The sequence below is a fragment of the Poecilia formosa genome, unplaced genomic scaffold (genome assembly GCF_000485575.1).
Source record: "Poecilia formosa unplaced genomic scaffold, Poecilia_formosa-5.1.2 Scaffold401, whole genome shotgun sequence".
Lineage (NCBI taxonomy): Eukaryota > Metazoa > Chordata > Actinopteri > Cyprinodontiformes > Poeciliidae > Poecilia > Poecilia formosa.
This window is the reverse complement of record NW_006800340.1, coordinates 6,230-31,512: the sequence shown is the minus strand read 5'-3', so window position 1 is coordinate 31,512 and position 25,283 is coordinate 6,230. Positions and strand designations below refer to the sequence as shown.

At 43.2% G+C, this 25,283-nt stretch overlaps 1 protein-coding gene across 4 annotated transcripts; it reads right to left on the bottom strand.

Annotated features, from left to right (window-relative positions):
- Positions 1-283: 283 nt before the first annotated feature.
- LOC103154795 (TCDD-inducible poly [ADP-ribose] polymerase-like) lies at positions 284-23,776 on the bottom strand. 4 transcript variants are annotated; one of them, XM_007576209.2, is made up of 7 exons: positions 23,580-23,776; positions 21,540-22,544; positions 12,134-12,323; positions 10,626-10,813; positions 5,707-6,006; positions 2,974-3,231; positions 284-1,026 (listed from the first exon to the last, which is right to left on the bottom strand). In XM_007576209.2, the coding sequence occupies exons 2-7, from the start codon at positions 22,517-22,519 to the stop codon at positions 837-839; spliced, it is 2,106 nt and encodes a 701-aa protein (XP_007576271.1). In that variant the 5' UTR covers positions 22,520-22,544; positions 23,580-23,776; the 3' UTR covers positions 284-836. The 4 variants fall into 4 exon arrangements, with proteins under 4 accessions (XP_007576271.1, XP_007576272.1, XP_007576273.1 ...); XM_007576210.2 differs by having other exon boundaries at positions 23,604-23,776; XM_007576211.2 differs by having other exon boundaries at positions 23,466-23,775.
- Between the last annotated feature and the right edge of the window lie 1,507 nt (positions 23,777-25,283).

Below are 25,283 nucleotides of genomic sequence, written 5' to 3'. Positions count from 1 at the left end.
CTGCACAGGAACCAGAGCGTAGCCGGGAGTGAAGAAAAGACGAGCGACTGGGAGCAGCTTCATGGGGAGTCCTCTTCCAGGAGGTTTACAGTGAGACTCGTCTCCATTGTCTGGAGTTTACACTAGATCAAGAGGTTCAAACGTCCACTAGATCAAGAGGTTCAAACACGCAGCACAGAGTTTAAATAAAACATGTATGGGCAGGAGGCTGGGTGAAAGGAACTGATTTCTCTACTGAGGCCTCTGATTGGCCCAGTTCTGATTCCTTAACGTTGTAATTTCACTAGCTGGTCATTCACAGTACAGGCAGGATATTAACCATCTCCGACAGTGTTTGTCCTCTAAACATATTCATGTACACATTAATCCTAAATAATAAAAAGGGACAGAGTTTTTTTGTTTTTGTTTGTTGTTTTGTCCTGTGTTTGCTCCAAAGCAAGAAAACAAATCAAATCTGCTTTGGCTCAGTGATGAACATCCATGGGATCCTGATTCATTAGGCGTGGTAAGTCCACTCAAGTCTGAACACCAAGAGAAGCTGTCCTTTGCTTATCCAGTTTAGTCCAGTTTAATCTGGCCTAATGCAGTCCAGTTGAGAGACGTGAATCGCCGAACATCTGCAAGCATCTCCTAGTCTGCTTTCACCTGTTTAAAGTACCAGGTGGGCACCGCTGGACCGCAGTACTCCAAAAGAGTTGGTTGGATCATTTGGTTTTAGTTGGTCCTTTTTGAAACTTCATAAAAACCCCAGTCCATCTGTTACCTTAACGGGGCGCGTGCAGACCGCCGCTCACAAGCATTTGCAAGCACAGACGCCAAAAGTTCTGATGCAGGACTTATACGGCGACTGTATTGGGTACCTCCTCGTAGTGAATAATAAAGTAAGGGTAGCTCTGGTCGTCGTTAAAAATGACATAAATCTGGGGGTCCACCCAGTTGTCCACACAGGAGTCATAAAGGTCACTGGAGGAGTCCCGAGGGTTGATGGGCGGAGGCCTGCGCATGGAGGAGTTTCCTACGGTGAACCTGAAGAAGCAAAAACACAAAGAAGACGGGGAAAAAATATGAGCAGTGCTACAAGAACCCTGCAGGTGCCACTGAAGGCAAGAAAGTACAAACTTTTAAACATCAAGACTGTTTAAATGTAAATTTACACCGTTTGCTTTTTAAAGCAAAAATATATTCCGAAGCCAGGAAACCTCAGATTCCTGAAACCAGACATAAACACAGCTCTGCTGATGACTTAAAAGCAAATGCAACACTCGGGCACTGCAGTAAACAAAAACATGGATTAGTTCCTTGACAAAAGAGACCTTTTAAAGAAAACCGTGTTGAATGGATCTGCGTCTACAAGGCGAGTTGTTTTTTCTGTTTTCTCCCAAGGATAATTTACCCAGGAAACGGGGCGAGGTTCACGAAAGTAAATACCTTAGAGGAAGGACTTCTTATAAGACCTTTCTTTCTTTGTCGCGTGATTATGAAATTAGAAACTTGGCTTCAAAGAAAGGAACAACTCAAATCTAAGACCAAGTTTTTTACAGAATCTGCAGTCAGACCATTGAGGCAACCATGGGTGTCGTTCTAAGTCTCAGGAAAATTGGTTTTGTAGAACTGTGCAATGGATTTTCAGTGGCTGAGTGGATATTTTCGGAGTCACATTTTATAGATACATTACTGTATTTGAGATTATCCCTGCGAAATTCAACAAAAGGAGATTGCGCCCAGAGAAGTGAGTTTTTCAGCTGCTTCCATTCACTTCTATTTTGTTTTAAAGAAGAGGTGCATGGCTCTGTAGGAGAGATTGTATCTTCCGGTCTGAATGCTGCAGAGTTTCAGCTCTTTGACTAACAAATCTTTGTCATTCATGATAAATTACGGGCAGAGTAAATTACATCTCCTGCAAGCTAACGCCTGTCGACATCTATCCCGACTTCGTCCTCCTCACTGGACAAATTGTGAAATGAGTCTACATCTTATGAGCTCATATTTCAGTTAGAGTTTGCTATCGCTAGGCTCTTTTTCAGCAGCCATTTAACCATGCATCATATCCAGAGTTCAAATTTCCATATGTATATTCATTGCTTTCCATCTGTCTTGTTCCCACTTCATGCTTTTTTTCTCCCCCATTTCTTGACTTTGCACAGGGAAATGAATGAAGATGAGCTTCAAGCTCAAACATGACTGAAAAGCAAAAGTTGTAAAAGTTTTGATGTATGCTCCAAGTAAATGAATGAAATGAAGCATTGCATCGTAACTCGAGTTCTCATAAAAAAAAGCCAATTAAAGTAAAAAGACTCTTAGTTACAGACAAAGGCTGAGAGTAGATGTATGAAAGCAAAATCTTTGCCTGTTATGTGGAACAGATTGAACCCAGACTTGGAGAAAGAGCTCGTTTTCCTGCGTGTGCCTGATTGAAGGAAGGGGTGGGTGGTTTCCAAACCGCTGCACAATTCCCTGGACGCGCCATGGACTGTCTGCCTCGGCATAACAAAGGTGGTGATGTATGATGGGCCCAGCCAAATCAGCTGTTTTACATGTGCGCCTGCGGATTTGACTTTTGTTTGAAAGAATGGGAGTAGCACGGCCCTGCTGAAAGATGGTTTATGGAAAAGAACCTCAAGATTTTCCTGATCCAAATTAATGTTGATGCGTTCTGTAAATTTTATCGGCAGGAGTTAAGTGGAGAGGGGAGAGGTAGGATCAAAAAATCCGTTTGGAAAGAAGTACGTCCTGAAGGGAACCGACCTGTCAAACACACCAAACTGTTCACTGAGGACACTAAAACCATGCGAACGCCAATAAACCCCGGATACATCAGGCCTTGATTTAGCATTTAATAAAACTATGATGTATCCAGTTCCCTCTAAGTCTAGTAGAAAAATATAAACAGTGAAATGCCACCAGTGGAATAAAGCGATGCTTTGTGAAAACAGAAGCCGTCTCGTTCAGTGGGATAGACGCGCTCACACACACCTGCCAGTGAGGACCTTGGCCAAGAACATGCAGTGGACTCCCTTGGGCGAGCGCTTGGAGAAGTTGTGGGAGTAGAAGGCCCTGCGAGCGAAGTAGGAGCCCTGGCCGAACATGGTGGCGTGTTTGCCGCAGACGCGCGGGTCGAAGTTGTGCTTGCAGATGCCGTCCACAACGTCGGCCGAGGTGCCGTGGAAGAGGTGGCGCTCGCTCAGCAGCCGGTCCATCTCGGACATGCGGCGTGACATGTACTCCTTCTTCCTGTCAGAGCACACACAGAGGCGGACATTGAGACGGGGTTTGGTCACTAAATGTCATCAGAAACGGTTATTTGTTTCTAATGTGAATGAAACAAGCCATTTGGGACAAATACTACATGAGTGCATCTCGCATGAAAATACGGTCAGAGTTTATTTTAATCATTCATTTAAAAAGTGAAAAGTTTTCATGTGAAATCATTGCACACACACACATCACATTTTATACACGTTTTTGATTTTAATTATATTCATTTAATTCACCCTTTCTAATGTTAAGAGCAATAAATAATATACTTTAAATAAAAAAAATCATAAGATCTACTCATGCTTGCTTGTCAGGTGTCTAACAATCATTGGTAGCCTCAATAAGGAGAGCAAGTTATAAAATTCATCAAATCATAGCAATGGAAAGTTGAGTGGAAGGAAAAATTGTTAATAAATAAATAAATAAATAAATAAATAAAGCAGCACCCATAGCAGAGCTCACGGCAGCATTGAGAGGATAGTGAACATAGTTCCATTCCGATGTTTATGGTAGATTCCCATCAAATTAAAAGCAGCTGGAGGCGCAGATCCATCCAGAGTCTGGCCTACAGCTGATGGTTATGAGCTTAAAACACTTCCTGAACCTGAGACAATGGAAGCATCTTAGCTTAATGCCCAGAGTCCTCTCATCAAATAAAAAAGTCCCAGAGTCAGAAGGAGGTGAAGAGGCACAGAATCCAATTTGCTTTAACAATCAGCAATAATTCAGGGAGCGATGTCATCTGCCGGGGCTCTGCGTTTTATCAAGCCCAAATCAGTGCAGCGGTTACCAGGAAACCTTAGAGCACTTCATGCTTCCTTCTACTGATGAGCTTTATGGAAATGCTGATTCCATTTTCCAGCAGGAGCCCACTGCCTAAAGTACCAAGACATGCTTAAATCACTTGATATGAGTGCAAACTAATATGTCCTAAACCCCACAGAGAAACTGTGGACTATCGTCAAGAAGAGTGTGGAGTTGATGTCCACTAATAAAGCAGCCTGGGCTTGACAGCATGTCTTAATATTTGTGAAAGGAATCATGACCCAGGAGGAACATTAATAGATATAAAAATGTTCTCTTGGGCTCGTATGCTTTTGAGAGAAACTGAATTTTGTGTTTTCATTAGTTGAAAGTCATCATAAAAAATTAAGAGAAATGGTATATCACTCTTAGTGGGATGAATATAGATAATTAAAATACAAGATTGGCTGAAGATCTTGTATTCGTTTTACTTTTATTGATTCCTACCCTGAATCTGCAAAAAATTAAACTTTAGAGCTCATCTTTCTTCAACTACTAGCACTGCGTGTACACATCACCTCTGTAATGTAAGCAGATCAATGAGGAACGCAGAGGAGAAAGCGAGGTGAGTCACCGAGGCTGTGTGACCCACAGGTGAACTCACACAATGCCACAGCTTGCGACATGACACTGCACGCAGCGCGCTGCTCGCTCGCACGCTCCCGATTTCCTACTACCCCAATTTAGTTTGCAGCACTCCGCTATCGCACGCAGATGAACTCGCGCAAACAAGAAGTTATGGTTTCGCTGCAGCAGGCAGACTGTGGGAAAAGGAAATCAAGAGAGAACCAGTGAGGGGGCATCGCTTTCGGAGGTGGCGAGGCAGACACACACAAACACACACCGGCAGTCATTGTGAAACCGTGCGGTACTGGTCGGTGTGGGAGGGTTCAACTGTCGCAGCTGATAGGAGAAGGCCTGCTTCGACCACAGCGGTTAGCCCACTGCCTTCACAACAGGAACATCATCATCACCAAACATCTCCCCATCTGCTGTGTTCACACACCACTGTCGACACGTTCTCACGAAGTCCCACACAGCTGGCATCATGTGGCCTATTTCGTCTCGATTCTTCTCTCGTTTAGCTTCAGATATGATTATGACCTGATTTTAAATGTGCATGGAAGGTTTGGAAGGAGTGAAGCTGCCATTTGCGATTTCCAAAAAAAACAAAAAAAAAGAGTGAGCTTCCAGAGGCACATTTTGAGAACGTTTAGCATTTAGGTGGTAGTTGCAGGTTCTACAGAAAACTTGCAAAGACTGGAAAAAGTTTGCAGCATTTCACCTCTGTGGCGGATCTGTTTCTAACTCGAAACTCTCTTTCACCTGACACCTAAAATAAATTCACCTGTGAAATTTAACACCAGTATAATCTGAGATGTCCTGTGAAGGGGTATGCTAGAGGACATTGGCTACGTCTTTAAATGTGGTCACATTTCTCAACTGTGACAAGTTTATAAAGTTTTATACCTCTTAGTTTCACACAGGAACTGACGATGAGTTCAGGTAAACAACAGAAAAACCAGTTGCGTGCCAAAACCGTTCGCCACAGCTTTAAGAAATGTCTTGCGTGCAAACATGCCAGCAGCCAACTTTCTCACCTCGACACACAAAAATGATCTTCTGCTTAATTCAACAACTCCTCACCTCTTATACTTCTCCCAGAGGAAGGGGTTCTGGACGCGCTGGATCTTGATGATCCTGAACTTGGTTTCTGATACTGTCTTGTGAAACAGGCTGTACACCGTCCTGTAGCTGCGGTCTTCACGCGACACGGGCACCCGCAGGAAGTCCTGGCTCATCGGCATGGGCAGCCATGTCTCTGGAAAAAGGCTAGGAGGGTTGGTCGATGTCGGCGAGAGGGGATGCGGCGAGGAGACGTCCATCGGGGTCGGTGCAGGTGCGGACGTGGAGGGGAGAGCGGGTAGAGAGAGACCACCCAAAGTCCTGAAGAGGAAAAAGAACATTAGGTCTTTTAGACTAGAGAAAATAAGCTTTATTTAGAAACCACAAAGTGTCTCTGTTAGCCGTGATAGTTGCAGAGTAGGCTGTGAGCTGCAGAATAAATAACTGAGAAATTAGTTTGTTGTTTATTAAAAATGAAGAAGAGGGCATAAGGAAAAAAAAACATTAAAACTGAATGTACTAACCAAGCAATACCAAGAGTACCTCCACTGAATTGGACCACTCTAATCCATATCTTGCACTTCCTCCAGCACAATCCTGAGGTTCTGGGTTTCTTTTCTAAATACCTTCTTTGTTATCAACTTCAACCCAAATTACAGTAAGAAACTAGAAACTTACTGCACATAGCACTCAAGTCTCTATCACGTCTTCTATGTTTATTGCAAATCTCCATTTTGTTAAGACTTTTCACAACATCTTGTTGCTGCTTTAAGTAACAGAACGAAACATTTCTAAGACACTGATTTATTTGGTGTAAACAACATGGCAACAAGTAAAGAAATAACAGTTTTCATGTGACAAACCTCGTGTGACGAATCACATAAAATCCCAATAAAGTAAAGTCGGAGGCAATATAGTTTGTGGTTGTAATCTGCAGCAGCATTTTACTGTAACCTAGTTAGCTAGAGCTGTATGTAACCTAGTTCTTATTACAGAGAAGTGAGCCTGTGAGCAGACAAAACCGCTTTTTAAAACGTATTAAAGTTTCTTTTTCTCGGATATCCAGGAACATCACTCGCAAATCTCTGTAAATTTTCCAGCAGAGAATCAACACGCAAACCAACAGAGGCCGGATCAGGAATGATTACTCTCTGCTCCGTTTTGCTGCACCTTATTAAAAGCCCTTCTGCTGCATTCTGGAGCTGCTTCATTAAACGCAGAATTAGGTGCCTGATATATAATCCGGCGACCACAGCTCCCAGTCTGAGCTAAGATGAAAGTCAAAGCAGAACTGGGTCTTCCACCGATCAACGCTCACATTTTAGCCCCACAGGAGGAACTGCTCCAGACTGTCTGCACCAGAAGAAGAAGCAGTTTGTAGTCATTAGTAAAAGCCTAAAGCCAAGGTGACGCTCGCCGCTACGTCTGCACGCAAACGCCCATCTGCAAGCTTTATGCCCACGCTTTTCCACAGCGACGGCTCCCGTTTGTTTCCAATCATAAGCGTTTCCAAAAGCCTCCATCTGCTGCACGTTCGGAATCACATCCCCTCCGACTGCCAGCCGTGACAGATCCGAACTGCAGGGCGGCGCCGCTGCACGTCAACCGTCAAACGACACGACAGGATGGTGCGAAAATGAAACCCAGACACCAAACAGGAGAAGATGAGAACAAGGAGGACTGGGGGGGGGAGTGGGGGGGCTAAAAGAACGATAGAAAAGAAAGAAAATGCCAATTGTGGAGCTGTCATCGCTGTGACAGAAAAAGAAAAAGTCCTCCACCACGTCTGGCATTTGAGTCAGTAACAGTAGTTTTCCTGTCAAGTTATCACCCTCTAAGTGTAAATGCTGTTAGCTCTATCATCCATACGAAAGTGTGTGTGTGTGTGTGTTATGAAGAGGCTCTGAGGTAGTGTGACAGTTATTCTCGTCTCTTTTCTTCCACTCTCTCTTATCTTGTCGGTCTGGTCTAAGAGACACCCACCACCTCCCTCATTCCCTGCGCTGCAATCGAAGTCTCTATTCCCTCGGCGCTTTGAGGAGATCACAGACAGGCTGCTGCAGAAAACAAGTGCGAAATGAAAAGGGACAGATGCCGAAAGAATGATGGAGGCAGGCAAGAATGAGAGCTAGGAGGGAGGAGGGAGAGGAGGAGTGATTAGGAAAGAACAGGACGGGAAAGAAGGAAGAGCGTTCTAGGCTTAGGTCACTTAAAAGGATGATAAACTGGCTAAGATTTATCCAACTTGATAAGTGATAATTCCCTTACTGGGAACCTTAGGGGATTTCTTTCACCATCAAAACTTTAAGAGCAGCCCTTAGTAATTTTGTAGTGTCTCTAGTTTCTTCTTTCATGTCACTATATGAATTTCTATTGCGGTTTAGGATAGGCATGCTAAAGGAAATGCTCTAAAGTTTTCTCGTGGACAGCTGCTTTGACAGAACACAACGAACCAACACCGGCAGATGACTTGGCTTCACAAATCCCCTGACTGTGGATTCTGGGCTTCTCCCCTTCTCCTGCAGACCCAACACCTTCTGCATGCACCATAAACCACAAGGAAGTGGCCTCGCCTTTCCTCTCCTGAAGCCACGTAAAATGCACATCTCTGGTTCGGCTGATGGGACTCAACAGTGTGCATTTATTTACCAACTTTTTTCTTCCACTCAACTTTCCATTGATTGAGTTGCGTCACTGAAACCGCCGGCTTTATTACAAAATACATTTTTACTTTTACACATTTTAATCAGCAGACCTCTACTTAACCTCTCTGTGTTGTAAATTCAGGTTTCTTCTTATGAGATATTCTAATATTCTGACAAATTGAACTTTTCATAATCAGTCAAATGAACAGAAGTCGTCCAATGAAAGTTGCTCTTGTTTTTAGCTCATTTTTATTTTACTAGCTTATTTAATGTAGACCAATTTCTTAATTATTTGTATTGTTGGTGTGTTTGTAAACCTTTTTGTTTGTTTGTTTCATCAAAAACAGGTCTGCGTTGTAAATGTAATAAAAATAAATTAACTGAGATGCATGCGACTGAGTGCAGCTACTGCAATTTATTGATGGACAAACGCAACCAACAGTTGAGCCATGGATCTGGGCTCCAGCTCCCTGCAGTGACGCTTCTCACCCTCATCACCGCGACTCTCCGGAGCTCCGAGTCTGGAACCCATTTAGATCCTCTCCGGCTGCTCTCCCTTTCACCCTCGCTGCCTGTGTGTCTCTTTTCTTCTTCTCTCTGTCTGGTTCTTGCCTTCACTATCTGTTTTTTTTTTTTTTTCCCCTTTCTTTTCTCCGGTTCTCTCTTGACTGTTGTGGCCCGGTGGGCACAGCTTGTTCTAGGAAACCTGCTCTGCACCAGAAGTATCTGCAAATGGGCTGAAATGGCTCCACTTGTTTCTAATCAGGTATCACTTGTTTCCAAAGTAAGACGGAGGAGAGTGCTGCAGGCACATCTCTTCGCCGGTATAAAGACGGGAAAGCGGGGCTTGAGAAAATGAGTGTGAGAACAAATTTAATCCCGTCAGGAGGGGCGGGAGATGGGGGTCGGGGGGTTCACAACACTGGGAGCATTAATTTCTTTGTCTCCATGATCCTCCCTCTTCTTCTCATCTGTTTTCATTTGCTTCATTATCTCATTTCACATCTCGTCTGCTCCAGGCGTGCTTTCCCCTGCACAGGACAGCTCCTGTGTCCTGGTGACAACATTTGACTTGCCAAAAATCTGAGCCTGGGCTAAGTGTTGGTTCAGCTCCGGCTGCCGATGCGTTCTGAAACGGATCAAAACTGGACGTGGTGTTCAGAGCCTTTTGAGCATTCAGCCCTGACTGTGACATTGGCATTGTGTACCGGCCTGTGTGTGCCTGCACGTCCCTAAACACAGAGCTAGGACGCCCGGGGAACACGGAGAGCCATGAGGAGACAGATTGTTACACGGTAGAAAGCCAGCAGTGAGAATTACACAGCAGTACTGCCAGGAACCGTGTTTTTTTTTTTTTCTCCCCCCTTTCTAAAACCTCAAGAGTTCGATGCTCTCTGACAACACCGAGTAGAAAGAGATAAATTATTAGTATTATGCTGATGTGCTGGAGAGTACAATGGAAAGCAGAAGTGAGAACAAAACAGCAGGCAAGAAAAAAATCAATAAAGTGATTAAGCTTCACCTCTCTGCTAAGGACTGACCACTTTCCCTCATTATTTATGAGGTTTCATAACTTCAAATCTGTGTGAAAGCTGTTTTTTTCTGCTCTTTTCTGAGTCAAGCAACAGACGAACATGTGAGGCTGAGATCAATAAAACACTGTTTCCTATATTGATCTTGTATGAAACTTAAAGCTTATAGCACAAATATCATATTTATCAAAGCCATCAACAACATTACAGATGAGCTTCAAAATCACAGCATCACTGTTCCCACCTCAAATTAAAAAAAAATTCATTTCTACATTTACTGAGACTCAAATATGCAGTATGATAGTGGTAGGAGTGAAGGGTAAAAAAAGACTTGCATTTTGACATTAAATGACATATTTGTTTGGCAGAACTTTAGTAATAAAGTATAGAGAGAGAATTTATTTTTCCCCCAGCAAAATATTTCTAGAAATTAACAAGGACTGCAGCTAAAAAAAGCAATCGGATTGGTTTTCGACAACCAGATAGATATATTGGTGCCATTTCCGATGCAATAACGATAATATGAATCATATTATTTCTCTCCATCCCTGAAAACAAATGCACCAGCATCACCAGCTTAATTAATGCCATTTCTTTAAAACTACTGTACATAGGGGTCACAACCAAACCAGTTTGGTGGAAGCACCCTCAGACAGGGAAATGCGAACGCTGACAGACAGACTGCAACGTTTCTGATTGAGGCTGATCTCGACTTCCAGACCTAAACAGGAGTAACTGGATCAGAGTGAACAGTGATATTTACTGGAGGTGTGGCGTGAGGATCACAGACGACATGAACATGGGTCGCTTCTTGATCTGCCGTCTGAAGCCGAAGACGGCATTCTGCTGGAAGCCCTCCTTGATGTTGAGAATATACTGGTTCTGTAGCGTGATGAATCGGACCTCCTTAAGGCCCCTCGAACTTGCCTCTTCGATGAGCTTCACCACCGGCTGCAGGGCAGGAGAAAACCAGAAAGAGGACATGAAGAAGTGAGACTGAGTCACTGTCCAGCTAGTCAAGCAAAGCCAGCAGGGATTAAGGTGGATTGTTTTTAAATAAAACCAAACTCAAACACGGATAATGAGTAATTCTCATCTCCTTTCCCTCTTCGTCTGGGATTTCTCCCATTGAACTCGATTTCTCCAGCAGTATTTCAACCAGGCGAACAGAAGGAGGACTTGGGAACAAATATTTTTTTCATGCCGTTTTAAACTTGTAGTCTGTCATGGTTCAACATCGGCAGCGGAAGAAGTTCAGTTCTTCAGCGGAAGAACTGAACTGAAGCCGTTCAGTTCATGTTGGCCACATTTTGAAATATTGAGCAATTACAGTTTAAGCAAGAGTAATGTCTTCTTGCTTAAACTGAAGCAAGAGGAATGTCTTGCTTAAACTGTAAAATGGACTTGTTTGAGGTTTACATGGCATGTCATAATGTTATTCCCTTAAGTGTTGCCTTGTTTCAGGAATCCCTGAATCTCCCATGGCAACCATTTGCAGGTGCCTTAACACCTGCTCTCACAAAGCACCGCCTTCTCCTCGCAGCTCCTCCCTGGAGATGCAGTCTCACAGACCACCTCTCCCCTGCGACTCCCCCACTCAGCTCCTCCAGACTAGCAGCAGCAGGAGTTAGCAAAAACTTTGGTTGGACTATGTGTCTGCTGAGTTTATCATATGAACAACTTCTTCTCTAAGAGCGTTTGTAAACGCCATAATGAGGATCATTGTTGAGACAGAGGCTAGTTTCAAGGCGTCAAATTTCAACATCAAATTTCTTTAAGTCATGTTTGATATATAAAGCATTTTTACAACAACTGAAGGTAGCAGGTATTTGATTGCACTATAAAATGCCAACACGTACCTGGGAAACGCACAATACTGCATATTTAAGACATTTTATTGCTGGCAAAGTTGCTGTGGTTCAACACAATTTACTGTAAGCGTCACTGAGCTGTTGCATTAAATACGTCACGGCCAAACATTAGCGATTGGGTATAATTGTTTAAAATTAACGCCTCCAGCAAGCAATCGTTTCTCAATATCAGAGGGTCCAGATACTCTGTATGAAGCAAACTGTAAAACAAAGAGCTGGTTTTTCGCCAGGCTCCTGTTTCACATACCTAGTCATCAGGAGTGCTTGTTTGCGTGTTTCTAACTTGATCGAATCACAGCAGCTAGTCGATTGATTAGTGCGAGCAAAGTTAATGTGTCTGGCCTCGTGTTCACAGGGCGTGAAATAAAGCAAACGCAGAGTGAGGCAGAGAGCGGCTCACCTCAGAGTATTCCCTCCAACCAATGTTGTCTCTGCAGTAGTACTTCCACACTGTGTGACAGCTCGGGGTGGAGTTAGGGTTCGCTGCAGGAACGGGAAGAGGGCAGGGGGGAGTGGTCAGCCGGCGGATGCAGTCGAACTCCAGGTCACACACTCGCATCGTCGCAAACTCCAGCAGAAACACCCGGCCCCTGAAAAAAAAAAAAACCCACATATTCCAGTTAAAAATGAATCAGCAACTTCCAGGGGTTCAGCGGTCTTTGTAGGAAAGAAAAACAAAAAAAAATACCCGGCCAATCATTCTCAAAGCTGCAGCTCAGTGACCTTGCAGTTAAATGGTCCTGCTTTATATTTATATCAGCTGCCATGTGACCAAACATGTGACCACTAATGCAAGCCATGTGCCCCGGAGAGAGGCGACCAAACCTTCGGTTGCTCAAACACAGTGAGTCACACAGGGTGACAGCAGTGTGTGAGAAGCGAACAGGACATTTCCCTGAAAACACACACACACGCACAAATGACTCCATGATGAGTGAAATAAAATGTTAATGCCTGCTAGGAGAGTCACTGTGATGTTTATGTTTATACCTTTATATTTAACATTTTGTCATTAAACACCAACAAGCCAAAAAGTTTCATTTTGCTGTAATTTGACTAAGAGCGCTGCTGTGTTCCTGGATGCTAATGACGTTCACTGATGGACCAGACCTATGAGGCCTTCGCAGAGCAGCTGTGATCACACTGAGATTAAGTTACGCACCGCATTTATTAATTATGTGCCTTCTCTAAGCAACAGGCACATCATTTAAAGGAGGGAGAACACACTTGCACGACACAGTTGTCAGCTTTTTACTCACATACTTCAACTTCCCCATTTAGGCATTACTTACTTTCTCCGTCGCATGCGATCCCAATAAAATGCACTGAAGTTTGTGGTTTTGACATAACGACCGAAAATTAAGTATTAACCACTGAACTCAGTGGAGACTCATCTACCCAAACAGCAGGAGGCAACAATTAATCTTGCAATCATGCATAGTCATAGTCGATAAATTAGAACATATGTGTTCAAATGAGGCCCATTTGTCAGATCAGTACCTTTTGTAAGTAACCTTTAAGCAAGAATTAAACATACGTTTCATTAAACCCACATTTCTGTTTTATTAAAAAAAAAATTTGATTGATCTGATGTCATTTTAAATACGTTTTCAATGCCTGCAAGTGGGAAATTATAATTAACAGAAATAAATGTTTTAAAAAGCCCTTCTACATGTTTCACTTAATGACAAAGTTCCTGAAATAAATGGTCTTTTCAGTAATATTCTAATTTATTAAATGAGTTTGTACTCCTTTGACCCCCTCACTGTCTCGGCATGTGAGGGTTAGAAATCCCATACAAAAAACAAAATAAAATATAAAAATAATTGTATTCAGAGTAAGCTAAGGACCTCATTAGCATTCACCCCACTCATCCACCAGTGTTTAGTGGATGCATTGAGTGATGTCAGCTGTTTTCTCCGTTCCTCGGTCAGGTTTAAAGGCGGTTAATACTTACGCAGTCATTTACTTCACCTAATAAGATTTTAGTTAACTGAATTATGTTTGTTAAAACATAAGTTGTTTTTCCAAATTATTTTTTTTAAATGTCAAATTATACTGATCTTTATTTTTTCTTACAAAAGCGCTAAAAGGATAGAGCCTCCAAAGAGGTTAAATCCTTTTCATGTTCACTGCATGTTACATACAGAGTCGGGAACAGAGAGCAAATAATGATTCGACACAGCAGTCTGACTGCCCTCAGCTGACATTTTGCAAGACAAAAAGTGGGACGAATGCCAGGCGGTAGGTAGTCAGTCTGAGATGTTTTCCATGTGCATCACCTGAGGAGGAGCGTGCAAACCTGTTTGCTAATGCAGCGCCCGCAGCAGTGAAACCTCGGGTTATTATAGGTAGGCAGTAAACACAAATTAAGTTCTCCTTCCTGTAAGTGTAATTACTGGTCACTGAGGTTGCAGGGACCCAGACAATGCTTTCTGTCACAACGAAACAGCCTGAATCATTTTCCAAAACCCTACGATCACACTGGTTCATAAATAGCAAGCTGGACGTGCTGTTATCATAGGCTGAATTTCTGCTAAGTCATAAGGCGACTGCGTCTCCATAAGAGGAAGTGAAACAGCAGGCTGCTTAATGAGCACGTGCAGAAGCAAAACAGTGACTGAAAACCAAGACACAGACCATCATATCTGCACTACCAGAAAATAAGAGAGAATGCAGATGAATGATTTTCTGTTCTGTATATGAAAGCTGTTTTCAGCATTCAACAAGCTAGAGGGTGTTTCAGTTTCATGGGAAAAACAAACACAGCAGTTCATTTGAATACTGAATGCAGAACCAAAAGAGAGAAGCAGAAAAAACAGGATTATGGCAACGGGTGCAGCAAGAAAAGCACTGGCAGATAAAAGTGAGGTGGGCAAGAAGCTGCGACTGTGGCACTGAGAAGTTGGTGGGGGGGGACCAGTACATCTTCTGCTTCGCCTCGGGTCAGAGCCTTCTCTCCCACTTGTTTTGTTTTCGTAATTATTTCTCGTTTCGTTCTGCTCTGTCTACTCCTCAGAATGTTCCCCCCGTTTAGCTGCTTCTCTCGGTCTCTTCAAACCATCGCCACCGTGTTTTTTTTAGGAAGGGAGAATGTGCTGACCAGGCACCTGCACAGACTTCTCTCTCAGTGCAGAACAGTTTCTACCAGCAACAGGGCGTCTGATGACAGAATGCATGAGCTTGTTTGTTCTTATGCAGAGATGAGATCCAAAACTTGACAGAACAGTGAAAGACTTTGACAATCTGAGGTGCAGAGAGTGAGAGCATGCCAATAATGCTTCAAATCTGCTCATAACGTTCCCTTGGTTTAGAGTGGAGATGCGCCCGTCAGTCAGCCGGCGATGTGAATCGCTCAGTTTCCCCTGTACATCTTTGATGTCTGTTTGAAATCTGGTAAACTTAGAGAAAACGCTTTGATGCAGGCAAATTATCAAGTCTGTTGAATCCACAAAAGGAAATGAAAGAAGTCTTCTTCTGTTCTGGGCCTTTTGATAACAGCGGGTCAGAAATCTGTAGCGGCCCTGAAGAGCCTAACTGGTTCGACTCTAGTTCACATTTATTTACGGGTGAACTACAAAAAAAAAATTACGGAAGTTCTGTGCTGTTGCTGTGCACTGCTGGTCAGCTGACTGAAATGAGACTATTAGACTCCTTTTGCTTGCAAGAAAAACATCCTACGCAATTTAGAAATATTGAATTAATAAAGGAAACAATGTTTTAAAACTGCAGTTGGTAAGTTATCTGTGGTGTGAGTGTAGCAGATGGTCTTACTAATCTGTAGGGAGAAGAAAATGTATAATATAAACAATAAGTACTTAAAAACATCTACAAAATGTTAATCCTTACTCTATATTTGGTTTACTTATCCCAGTCAAAGAAGCAAAAAAAAAAAAATGTTACAAACTACATGTTAAGTTAATTGAGCACTTGTACTTTTCTGTATTTCAGATACTTTTTCAAGTTTTGCTTAAACAAAACAATTAAAAAAATAAAAGCTTAATTCTGTTTTTCTCATAATTGGAAGAATCTCACGCGAGCACCGTGTCTAACTCACGTCGATGCAGCATCCACGCAGGCGGTTAAACCTGTGTGAACGATCAAAGGTTCAAGTTTCACTATGAGGATGGGACCTTTTTCACATTTACAGGCAGCCTCTCCACCTTACTGATTAGCTCCGTTTCTCACACTCACAAACCCTCTTTTCACAGACACACAGTCAAACAAAGACAGCTCTCCAGAGAGGTCAGACAATGATTCTTTTTTGTTTTTTCAAAGCTTTCCATTGAGTCGTGCTCCTTCCCTCCTTCCCTCCCTCCCTCGCTGCTAGACCAGTTCACACTAAAAATAAAATTCCACCGGTTAAATTAAGTGCACTCACATCCAGGGCTTTTGATGCCCAGGCCAATCCCAAAAGAAAAAAAAAAATAACACGATGAAAATGTCAGACTGCTTCAAGTTTATGCAAAAGTGCATTCATGTAGGTCAACAGAGAACGCTTTGAAATTCAAACGGCAGTTTCTAACTCTGATTTAATGGATGACAAGACAGTGATGTGGGAAAGAGAAAAAATGTGCTAAGCAACGCCTTTCCTCGGATGAATGATGATTAAAACTTATGCCGCTGTCCAACTGGATCCTACATGTCGAAACACACACACACACACGCTCTTACATATAGTTGAACTTTCTCACAGGTACACACACAAGTACCTGCATACCACCATTAGTTGAGCCCTTGTGATTGTCACAAACTAGAAGAAAAAAAGATCACTCTTTTACAACACACACACACACACGCATTCTTTAGATAGATTCAAGTACACGCATGCAAACTCCATCCAGTCACGCCTAGATAAGTCAGTCAGTCAACCAAATCTGCTGACGAAGTCTTCTCTAACACACACACACACACACACACAACACCGCATTGATGTCACAAGCTCGTGTTATTTCCTCCTGCTGGACCAATTCACTTTCATGCCAAGCGATTCAAACGCCATGAAGGATGGCGTCTGACGTCTCCTGGATTGTTCCCGTTCAGGTGCATGCCTCAGTCAGCCGTCACATCACAGAGCTCATAGTTCAGGGCTTCCTTTCTCTACGCATTGACGCTGTTGTTACACAATCCCACAGCTACCTGGAACAGGTTTTTCTTAGTATAATAAAGATTAGATAAAAGGAGAAACACAAAGTGGCTTAATGACAAAGCTTTTGCATATTTTGATATTTCTCTAAGGGCTTTACAACCTCAAGAGGCAACATGTGAAGAACCCCCCACCGCCCCCAAAAAGAAGCAAAATGCTAAAGATGTACGCCACGATGACTAAAACTTCTGAATTTGTGAACCCAGACAGAGGGAAACGATAGAGGGACTGAGGTAATCTGACTAAGAGGAGGCAGGACGACCCAGACCTCGCCTCTCTGATTCACGCCATGATCTGTGTGACACACTATGGACTCAAACACACACATTTACTCTATTTACCAAGGCTGATCATTTTCAACAATGTTTCTTTTTGCGTAAACCAGCTCATATTAACAAGCCCATTTATGTTTTTTTGTTTTTTTTTCCACTAGGTAATGAGGAAACATGGAAACCCCCAGCGATATAAACACAAAGACACACTCGTGCACACACCTTGGTATCAGGTCGCTCTGCCCTTGGTGCTCAGTGACTCTTTATGTCAGTTAATGACAAGCAAGGCTTTTATCACATGGCTGACAAAAAAATCTGTCTCCAACGCTCGCTCAAACACACCTGTGAATGCGGCTATGTAAAACTCGGACGCACTCAGCTTCGGTTGACTGCCGCCTGGTTTTATTTCAATTAAACCCAACTAGGTACAGGAGATGTGCTGGAGGGTTTAAACACGACTGAAAATAAAAACTGGCACAAGTGACTTACATCAGCAAATATGAGATACAGTGAATGTACGACACGAGATTGACTTTGACATTCTTACTTCCTGCTGAGTTCATGCCTAACGCGGATTAGTCAGACTTCCACTCCTGCTCATCATATGGATGGGATTATGTGTTGTATGGCTTACACACACACACACACACACACACACACACAGACACACACTCACACATGTGGGAAAGGATCAGGCCAGGACGCATGCTGTAGCGTACGTGCAACAATGCAGCACTTAACCAGATGCAGATCCACTTTTTTTTTGTTTCCTGCCCACTCCTCTCGCGTGGCTGCACAGTATAAGAAGGCAAAAACAGACCTTGGTTGCCATACCGACAGAGAAGCTTCAAGAGACATGTGCTCTCCCTCCTATAACTAATGATGTTATCACTTGGAGACACCTTCGTGCTGTGTTTGTAGTCTTGCGTGCATGAAAAGACAGGCTGGGCTGTGTGTTTGAAGAAAAGTAACCTGGGTGTTCAAACACACACACACACACACACACACACACACAGAGCAGCACGCAAAACTTTATCAGCGTTAACGTCCCAAAGTTTAATGACTCCACTCCCGAGTTTCAGCCTAAAAGCTACAGTAAATTCACAAACTCACTGTCAGATTCCTCAAAAGAAGGGAAACGCTGGCATCCAGTAGACAGAGTCTTTCTACACCTTTCTACACTCCCAACATTTACAATTAAATGTACAAAAAAACAACTGCTTACAGCGAATGAAACAGCTGAACAAGTGAAACCCCACACCCTCCGCATATCATTATCAGATATGTTACAAGATAATAAATGTTCCTAGTTGCCCTTTCTAAAACAACCCAACCTGTTTTAGACTGAAGGCCGAAAAAAATATATATTGAAATGTTGCAGCTAGTTACGAGTCTGGCTTGTTGCCAGTATTAAAGTATTCCTAGATTTTAATTCAAAACCACAAACATCCACAGCTATGTCATTTCTGTTGTCAAAATGAGAAGTCAGAGAAAGCATCAGAGTACCTCAACACTTCCTGTCAGTCAGCTGGCTGAAAGAAGGCCACTACAAATTTACCAAAAGGAAAAATTTGGCCTTTTGAAAATGTTACCAGTTGTCGTCAGCAGGGAACCCCGTTTTCTGCTTTCAATAAAGGCAATGAGATAAGATGCATTTGTGTTTATAATTTGGGTTAATACCATGATACTGTAAATACCTCATAAGAGCCAGGAATAAAAATCTAAATTTGTAATACGTCTGTTGTCTATTGTGGCAAATCACAAAAAAATTGCGAGTGGTTTTGAGCAGCAAAATACTCAGATCTTTATAATTAAGGGGTGACAATTATTGTGAAGTATTGCTATGAGAGAAAACAAGTACTGTGATAAAAAAAAATAGCAATTTACTGTTAACATGAAAAAACTAATAATTTTTGTAAAGCCAAAAAAAAAATGATGTTGGGGTCGCTAATTTTGCTTTTTGAACCATTTTTTCTTACACTGAAAGCACCAATAAGTATGTTTGAAAAGTATGATTGAATGCAACCATTGTGTGCTGTTTAGCTCTACCTAATGCAACTCCTGTAATCAAGAATCCTATTTGACATTAGCTACGTTTTATTTGTCAAGTAATATTTGCAGGGCTTTGACTAGTCAGAGACACACGTACTGCCGGAAAGATTGAAGAACCTTCAAATACTTTTTAATCACAATTTTTAGCTTTATGACACTACAAGCACAATAAGATATTGTGACAACAAACATCCATAGTATTCATCCCTGTTTGCAATAATAACAAGCATGCAACAAATGCGGGGGCATTTTTTTTCCCCAGACATTTTTTATTTCCAGCTGGCGTTTCAGTTGAGCAAGCCAGATGGTCCTGTGTGATTGTGTGAGAGGTTGACAAACTAAAAAGGTCACAAAAAAAATAAATAAATAATCTAGGCTGACTCCACCAGGTGCATATCCTGTCAGTGACGCAGTGTGTGCTTTGAATGCACTTTCAGCTGGAAACATGAACCAACAAGTTAAGCTAATAGACGAAGCGGCAAATAAGTGAACACCCTTAAGCCAAAAACAACAACAAGCACAGAGAGCTGCCTCAATGGATCAGCTATGCTGAAAGATTGAGGAGACAATGGTGAAATAATGCGTCGCTAACTATGCTAATGGAATACTCCAAAATGTTAAACGTTGACACGAATAATAATAATAAAATAAATAAACTAAAATGGGCTCAATTTGGAGAAGCATCCCTGTAAATGGGAACACGCAGATAATAAAGAAACTTGTGTTTAGAATAAGGTCAGCGTCTTGCTGAGCGGCCCCATTGTTTGCTTGTGAGCAGCACAGTTTCACAGGAAGCACATGCTCCTCTATGTCACCCCGCTGGGGTTTGCCAAGTGCTTGCATTAAAGTGTGTCTCTCCACCGAGTGCGAGAGAGTAAAAGGTAGGTTTATCTCCCTCTACTAAAAGGCATGTGTGCGTGTGAGCAGTGCAAGCCACTCGGTTTACCCGTGCAGCCGTTCGTGAGAGCGTCTGCACGCCAAAGTGTGCGTGTGCACGCGTGTGTGTGTGTGTATGAGTGCAAATGTACACTCTATTGTGCGCGAGGGGACAAGCTGCCAAGCGAGACTGTGTCACTGACCACACAGTGCATCTGACGAGTGGGGGTGGAGGGGTCAGGAAAGTTCATGAGGGCTGTAAATTCTGCTTTGGTTGGAGCGCTGGCCAATCACAGGGCTGCGTTTGGGAGGTTTGGGAGCAGGGAAGTGCAGGAAACAGATAGCAGATTATCGGGCTGCCAGGCCGCGATAGCTGCTCAAATAAAGAGCAACAACAGGGTGCACGCTAACCAGAGGACACGCCGGGACAAAACCCCGACCTATAACACACATATATATATATTCAAAGTAACGTTTACTTGGCCGTCAGCACAACAGCTGGGGGAGCTGATGCTTTCAGTTTGTCGGCCGATGGTGAAACCGAAGACAGAACTGAGGCTGAGGTTTACTGTTTCAAACGAGCCTGAAGAGGCGGACGATTTACAGGCAGCCTATGAGCTTTCCGCGCCGCTGTTGCTATGTCACAAATACTTATTTATCACGACCACCGGGGGATAAATTGCTACACATGTCAACGGGTTTCTTTTCAGACGTATAATGTTACACTGGTGTACACGATCTAGGTTGAATGGAAACAGTTTGGTTTGCTGCTTTGAAAAGAAAAATGTGATTTTGTGTCACTTTACACATGCTATAGAAAGCAAGGTTTTAAAAAGGTTTTTCACACACTTCCTACATTTCTCTGGTTGTCTGAGGCATAGCTGTTGTCCCGCCCCCTTTTGTTGCTGCACACGGTCATTCAAGATGGCTGAAAGTAGGTTCCCTCGCTTAAAAGAAATACAAATATAGATGTTTGGAAATGATTCTAGTTGCGAGATGTGTAATCAGTCATGGTGTGGAAAACACATGAGTCCCACCCAGCACTCTTTTTCAAATATCGATTTCTTTTTAAAAATTATTCTTAGCAAACTCCAGCTGGTGTATCTATTAGCTGCCCCACCACCAGATAGCCAATGCAGTTACCAAGCTAATATCAACTTTGTTCTTGTTTTACTCTATAGAGTACTTGAAAATTACTCCTTAATTTAGTACATTTCTTCCAAATGTCCATGCATTAACATAAAAATACCAATAAATAGACGTTATGAACAACTTTATAGCTTTTGTATAATGCTAGCACCAATAGGAATATCTGTCGCTTCTATCTAGGTATAAATTTTTGTTTTTACTTTGTGTGTTAATATCCAGAAACTGTTGTTTTGTTTGTGTGTGTGTTTTTTTACTCAAAGTTGTACCTTCAGATGCCAATACAGTCTCCAGGTTCCTGTGCAGACACTTACTGGTACTTGAGTCGGACCTGTTCCTGGTCTGGGTTGCAGTACAGTCTCTCCAGCTGCTCCTGGGAATCGTCTGCTATGCTCTGCCATGTCTGAGTGTTGCTCCTGCGGATCTGCCAGTGGTAGGGCAGCACGGTGTGGTGGTGGGCACAGTCGTTCCCAAAAACACACCGTCCCTGGAGGAAATCCACACAAATGTCTACAGAGTCCGACTGGTGCGTGTGATACTGGAGCTGAGTGAGTAGCTCAAACACTAGATCCAGGGAGGCCTCTTCGCTTTTATTCTGGAACAGCACCCCTTTGTCTGGCTGCAGGAGCTGGGAGCGGGGATCCTGGATTGCAGAGGAGTCTTTCACTGAAACACTTTTAGCGCCAGAGGTTAGGAGGTCTTTGCTTTTGATGATGCTCCCCTCCTGGTGAGGAACCTGGGGTGTGACTATGGGAGGTATATCCCTCTCTGAGGGTGGGATTGTCTCCGTGCTCTCAGCAGCTCGGAGGCCAGCTTTCAGCTGGGGTCGCTCCGTTTCCTCTAGCTCCGCAGTAGTATTGGCTATCTCCACGTCGACGTCCCGGCTCATCAACCCCTGGACTCCGGTTGCAGCCGCTGCATTCTCGGCGGCTCCCGGGTCTTTGAGACACACCTGCCCCACGCAGCTCTGCTTCACCACCGCCGCCGCGCACAGGGTGCCCGGAGTTCTGCCCGGCTGGCTGCGGGGAACAAACACCCCATCCCCGGACACCAGAGTATCCGTGCTCAATAAACTAGTCAGTATCGGATCCAGGGAGCGTTGGAGGCATTTGTGGTCCAATTTCCTCTGTTTCTTCCTGAAATAGGGTTTCACTAGAGGTATTTTGTCCGAAAGCCCAACGATCGGCTGCTCCGTGAAATCTTCCGCTTCGTCCATATTTAAACTCACATCCAGCGAGATTGCAGTCGGCACACGTTCTGCGGATTTCTGGAGAATGTGCAAAGTTTTACCCATGTCCTCCTGCTAAGCCCGGACGATCCTGGAAGAGAAAGAGAGAATGAGGTAGTCATCAAAGATAACAGCCGTAATCCTATAATCTCAGTTTCCAAGGTGAAGTCATCGCAGAGATTAATATGCTGCTTGGGCGAGCTATTATGCCAAACACTCCCTGGCTTTCCTTTCCTGGGAAGGAAAACCTCTGCCGCCTGTATGCTGAATCGAAACCCCCTCTGTCTACGGAAAGTGATCCCAGATTGACCCCGCACATTAAAAACAGGAACAACACCGCAGCAGCCGCATAACACATCAGTCCCTCTAAACAGCCTGTTACACCGATTCTCGTTGGGGAAGCAGGAAAGGTTGGCCGATCGAAGCGGAAAAATATTACCTAATCCCGCTGCAGGGAAGTTGAGCCTCAGATTAATCATGTCAAACGAGAACACGTCCCCCTTTTTTCCCGTTAAGTCCTTTTGCTCTCCGGCTAACGTCATGCCTGCAAATTACAGCTGCGTATCCGCACAGGAGCGATAAAATCAGGAGTGTAACAAAACCCCCACTCAGCCTCCCCCGGGACTATATTTTGATCACGGGAGTCCGATACGCGGGCCCTGCCGACTACGTGCCGCTTTACATCACTGCCCGAGCAAGTTCGCACGTAGGCTCCAGCTGACACAGCCACACACACACACACACACACACACACACAGGGCAGGCAGCTACTGCAGCGCAGAAAACAACACAAAACACCGAGGAGATTTTACTCCACAGGCCGAAAAGCAACTTTCGTTCCGGTGAAGAACTATCAGATTTTACAAGCGCAAGGATAACAAAAAAAAAGGGGGAATGAGGGAGAAATGGTTATAAGAGAAGCACTGCTGCTGCTATTTAAATTCCCCATTAACTAGCTTCCCCAAAGACGATACTTCTTTATTCTCCGAGGCTAAAACGAATAATACGCTACCTGCGCGACAAAGTCCACCCCTCTTCCCCCGTTTGCGGCACTCTTTCGTGGTCAAAATCCATTGTGTACATCGGGCGAAGCTCCAGATCCAGTCCGGATAAAACAAGCTAGTACCAGAAGTAGTATCCGTGCCCAGACCTGGGTCGCTGGTATCCCCCTGCTGTTTCCCTCGTCGCTCTCATGCTCTGTCTTTCATCTCCTCTCTTTGTATCCAGGACAGGACAGAAAAGGCGCAGAAGTGAGCTCAGCCGCAGCGTTGGACGATCTGCCTGGCTGCCCCGGCTCCGCACCGCTAGGCTCCGCCCCCTAACCTGCCGGGGGCGGAGCTTCGCTTCAACCGCACGTACACAGAGTCGTCTGGTGGCCGCAGATAGAAGCTGCAAACAGTGTGTGTGTGGGGGGCTTTTAATTCCAATGTCATAATGCAGCAAGTTATAAACGATTAAAAATGCACATTTGTACGTGTCTTGGCGAAAAATACATCTGGGAATATATGTACTGTGTATAAAGGCAGCCCTGTACTATTGTAGTAAAGGGATGTCAAATCCAGGCCTCAAGAAGCAGTATCCTGCAACTTTCAGATGTGTCTCTGCTGTAACACACATGAATCAGATAATGAGGTCGCTAGCAGGACTATGGAGAACTTGACTGGACACTGAGGAGACGATTCAGTCTTTTGATTAAGGTGTGAATCCAGGGAGACGTTTGAAAGTTGCAGGACACGGCCGAATTTGAGGACCCCTGTTCTAGTGCATTGGTTCCCAACCCTAGTCCTCCTCAGACCTTTTTTTTATTTTCTTCTCTGATGGCTTTTAGCTAAACCACACCTTACCACACCTTAAATGTGGCCTTAAAGGATGCTAAAAAAAAAACCAAACATATTCTTTTAATAAACAATCCAATCTGAGATAATTTATAAAAGCTGGAGAACTATAAGATATTAAACTTCTGTGAAATATTTCAATGGAATTTAATCTTATTTTCCATTAATAAAGAATGTTAATCAGCTGAACTCTTTCATTTCTATATGTCTGATAGCATAGTTTCATCTTCTCCATAGTCACATATACTTGTATATGTGATTATGAATGAGGTACTATTCATGGTTCCCAAGCTCTTCTGTTCTGCTGTTTTACATGTCTCCTTCCTCCCACACACCTGACTTAAATAAGTAGATGATTAACAGGCTTCAGCAGCATCAGATGGCCTGCAGAGGAGGTCATGAAATCATTTCTATCAGGTGTGCTGGAACAGAGACATATCTAAAACATGTAGGGCCTGAGGGTACGGTTGGGAACCACTGTTCTAGTGCATCCCAAATATTTGAATGTTGTATAGATGTGAAATATTTCTTTTCATTTTGTATAGATTTATTACACATAGAATGAAAATATTTCAAGTTTTTATTTTTTTGCAGTTTTAATGATTATAATTTGTGACAACAGTGCAGGGCCCCTATTTTTTTTAGGAGAGTCTCAAAAAATTGTTCCTTTTAGTTTCTTTTAATAAATGCATGTTTTGCAAACATTGTATTCCATATAGAATGCATAGGCCAATATTAGGTGAGTTGTAATAATATTATTGGGATTCTTATGACGAAAAACAATATTCAGGTATTTGAAATTTATAAAGTTACGGTTGATTTAAATATGGACCTGTTGAACAGGGGAAATATTAAACCTACCGAACATGTTTTCATACATGTAGTTTGCATTAGTAAAATATTTTTTCTTTAAAACATAGGGCACCAAAGCTGGCTCCAGCCTGTGTGTCCAAATCCTTGTAAATCCAGCCCTAACTATGACTTGCAGGTAAAGA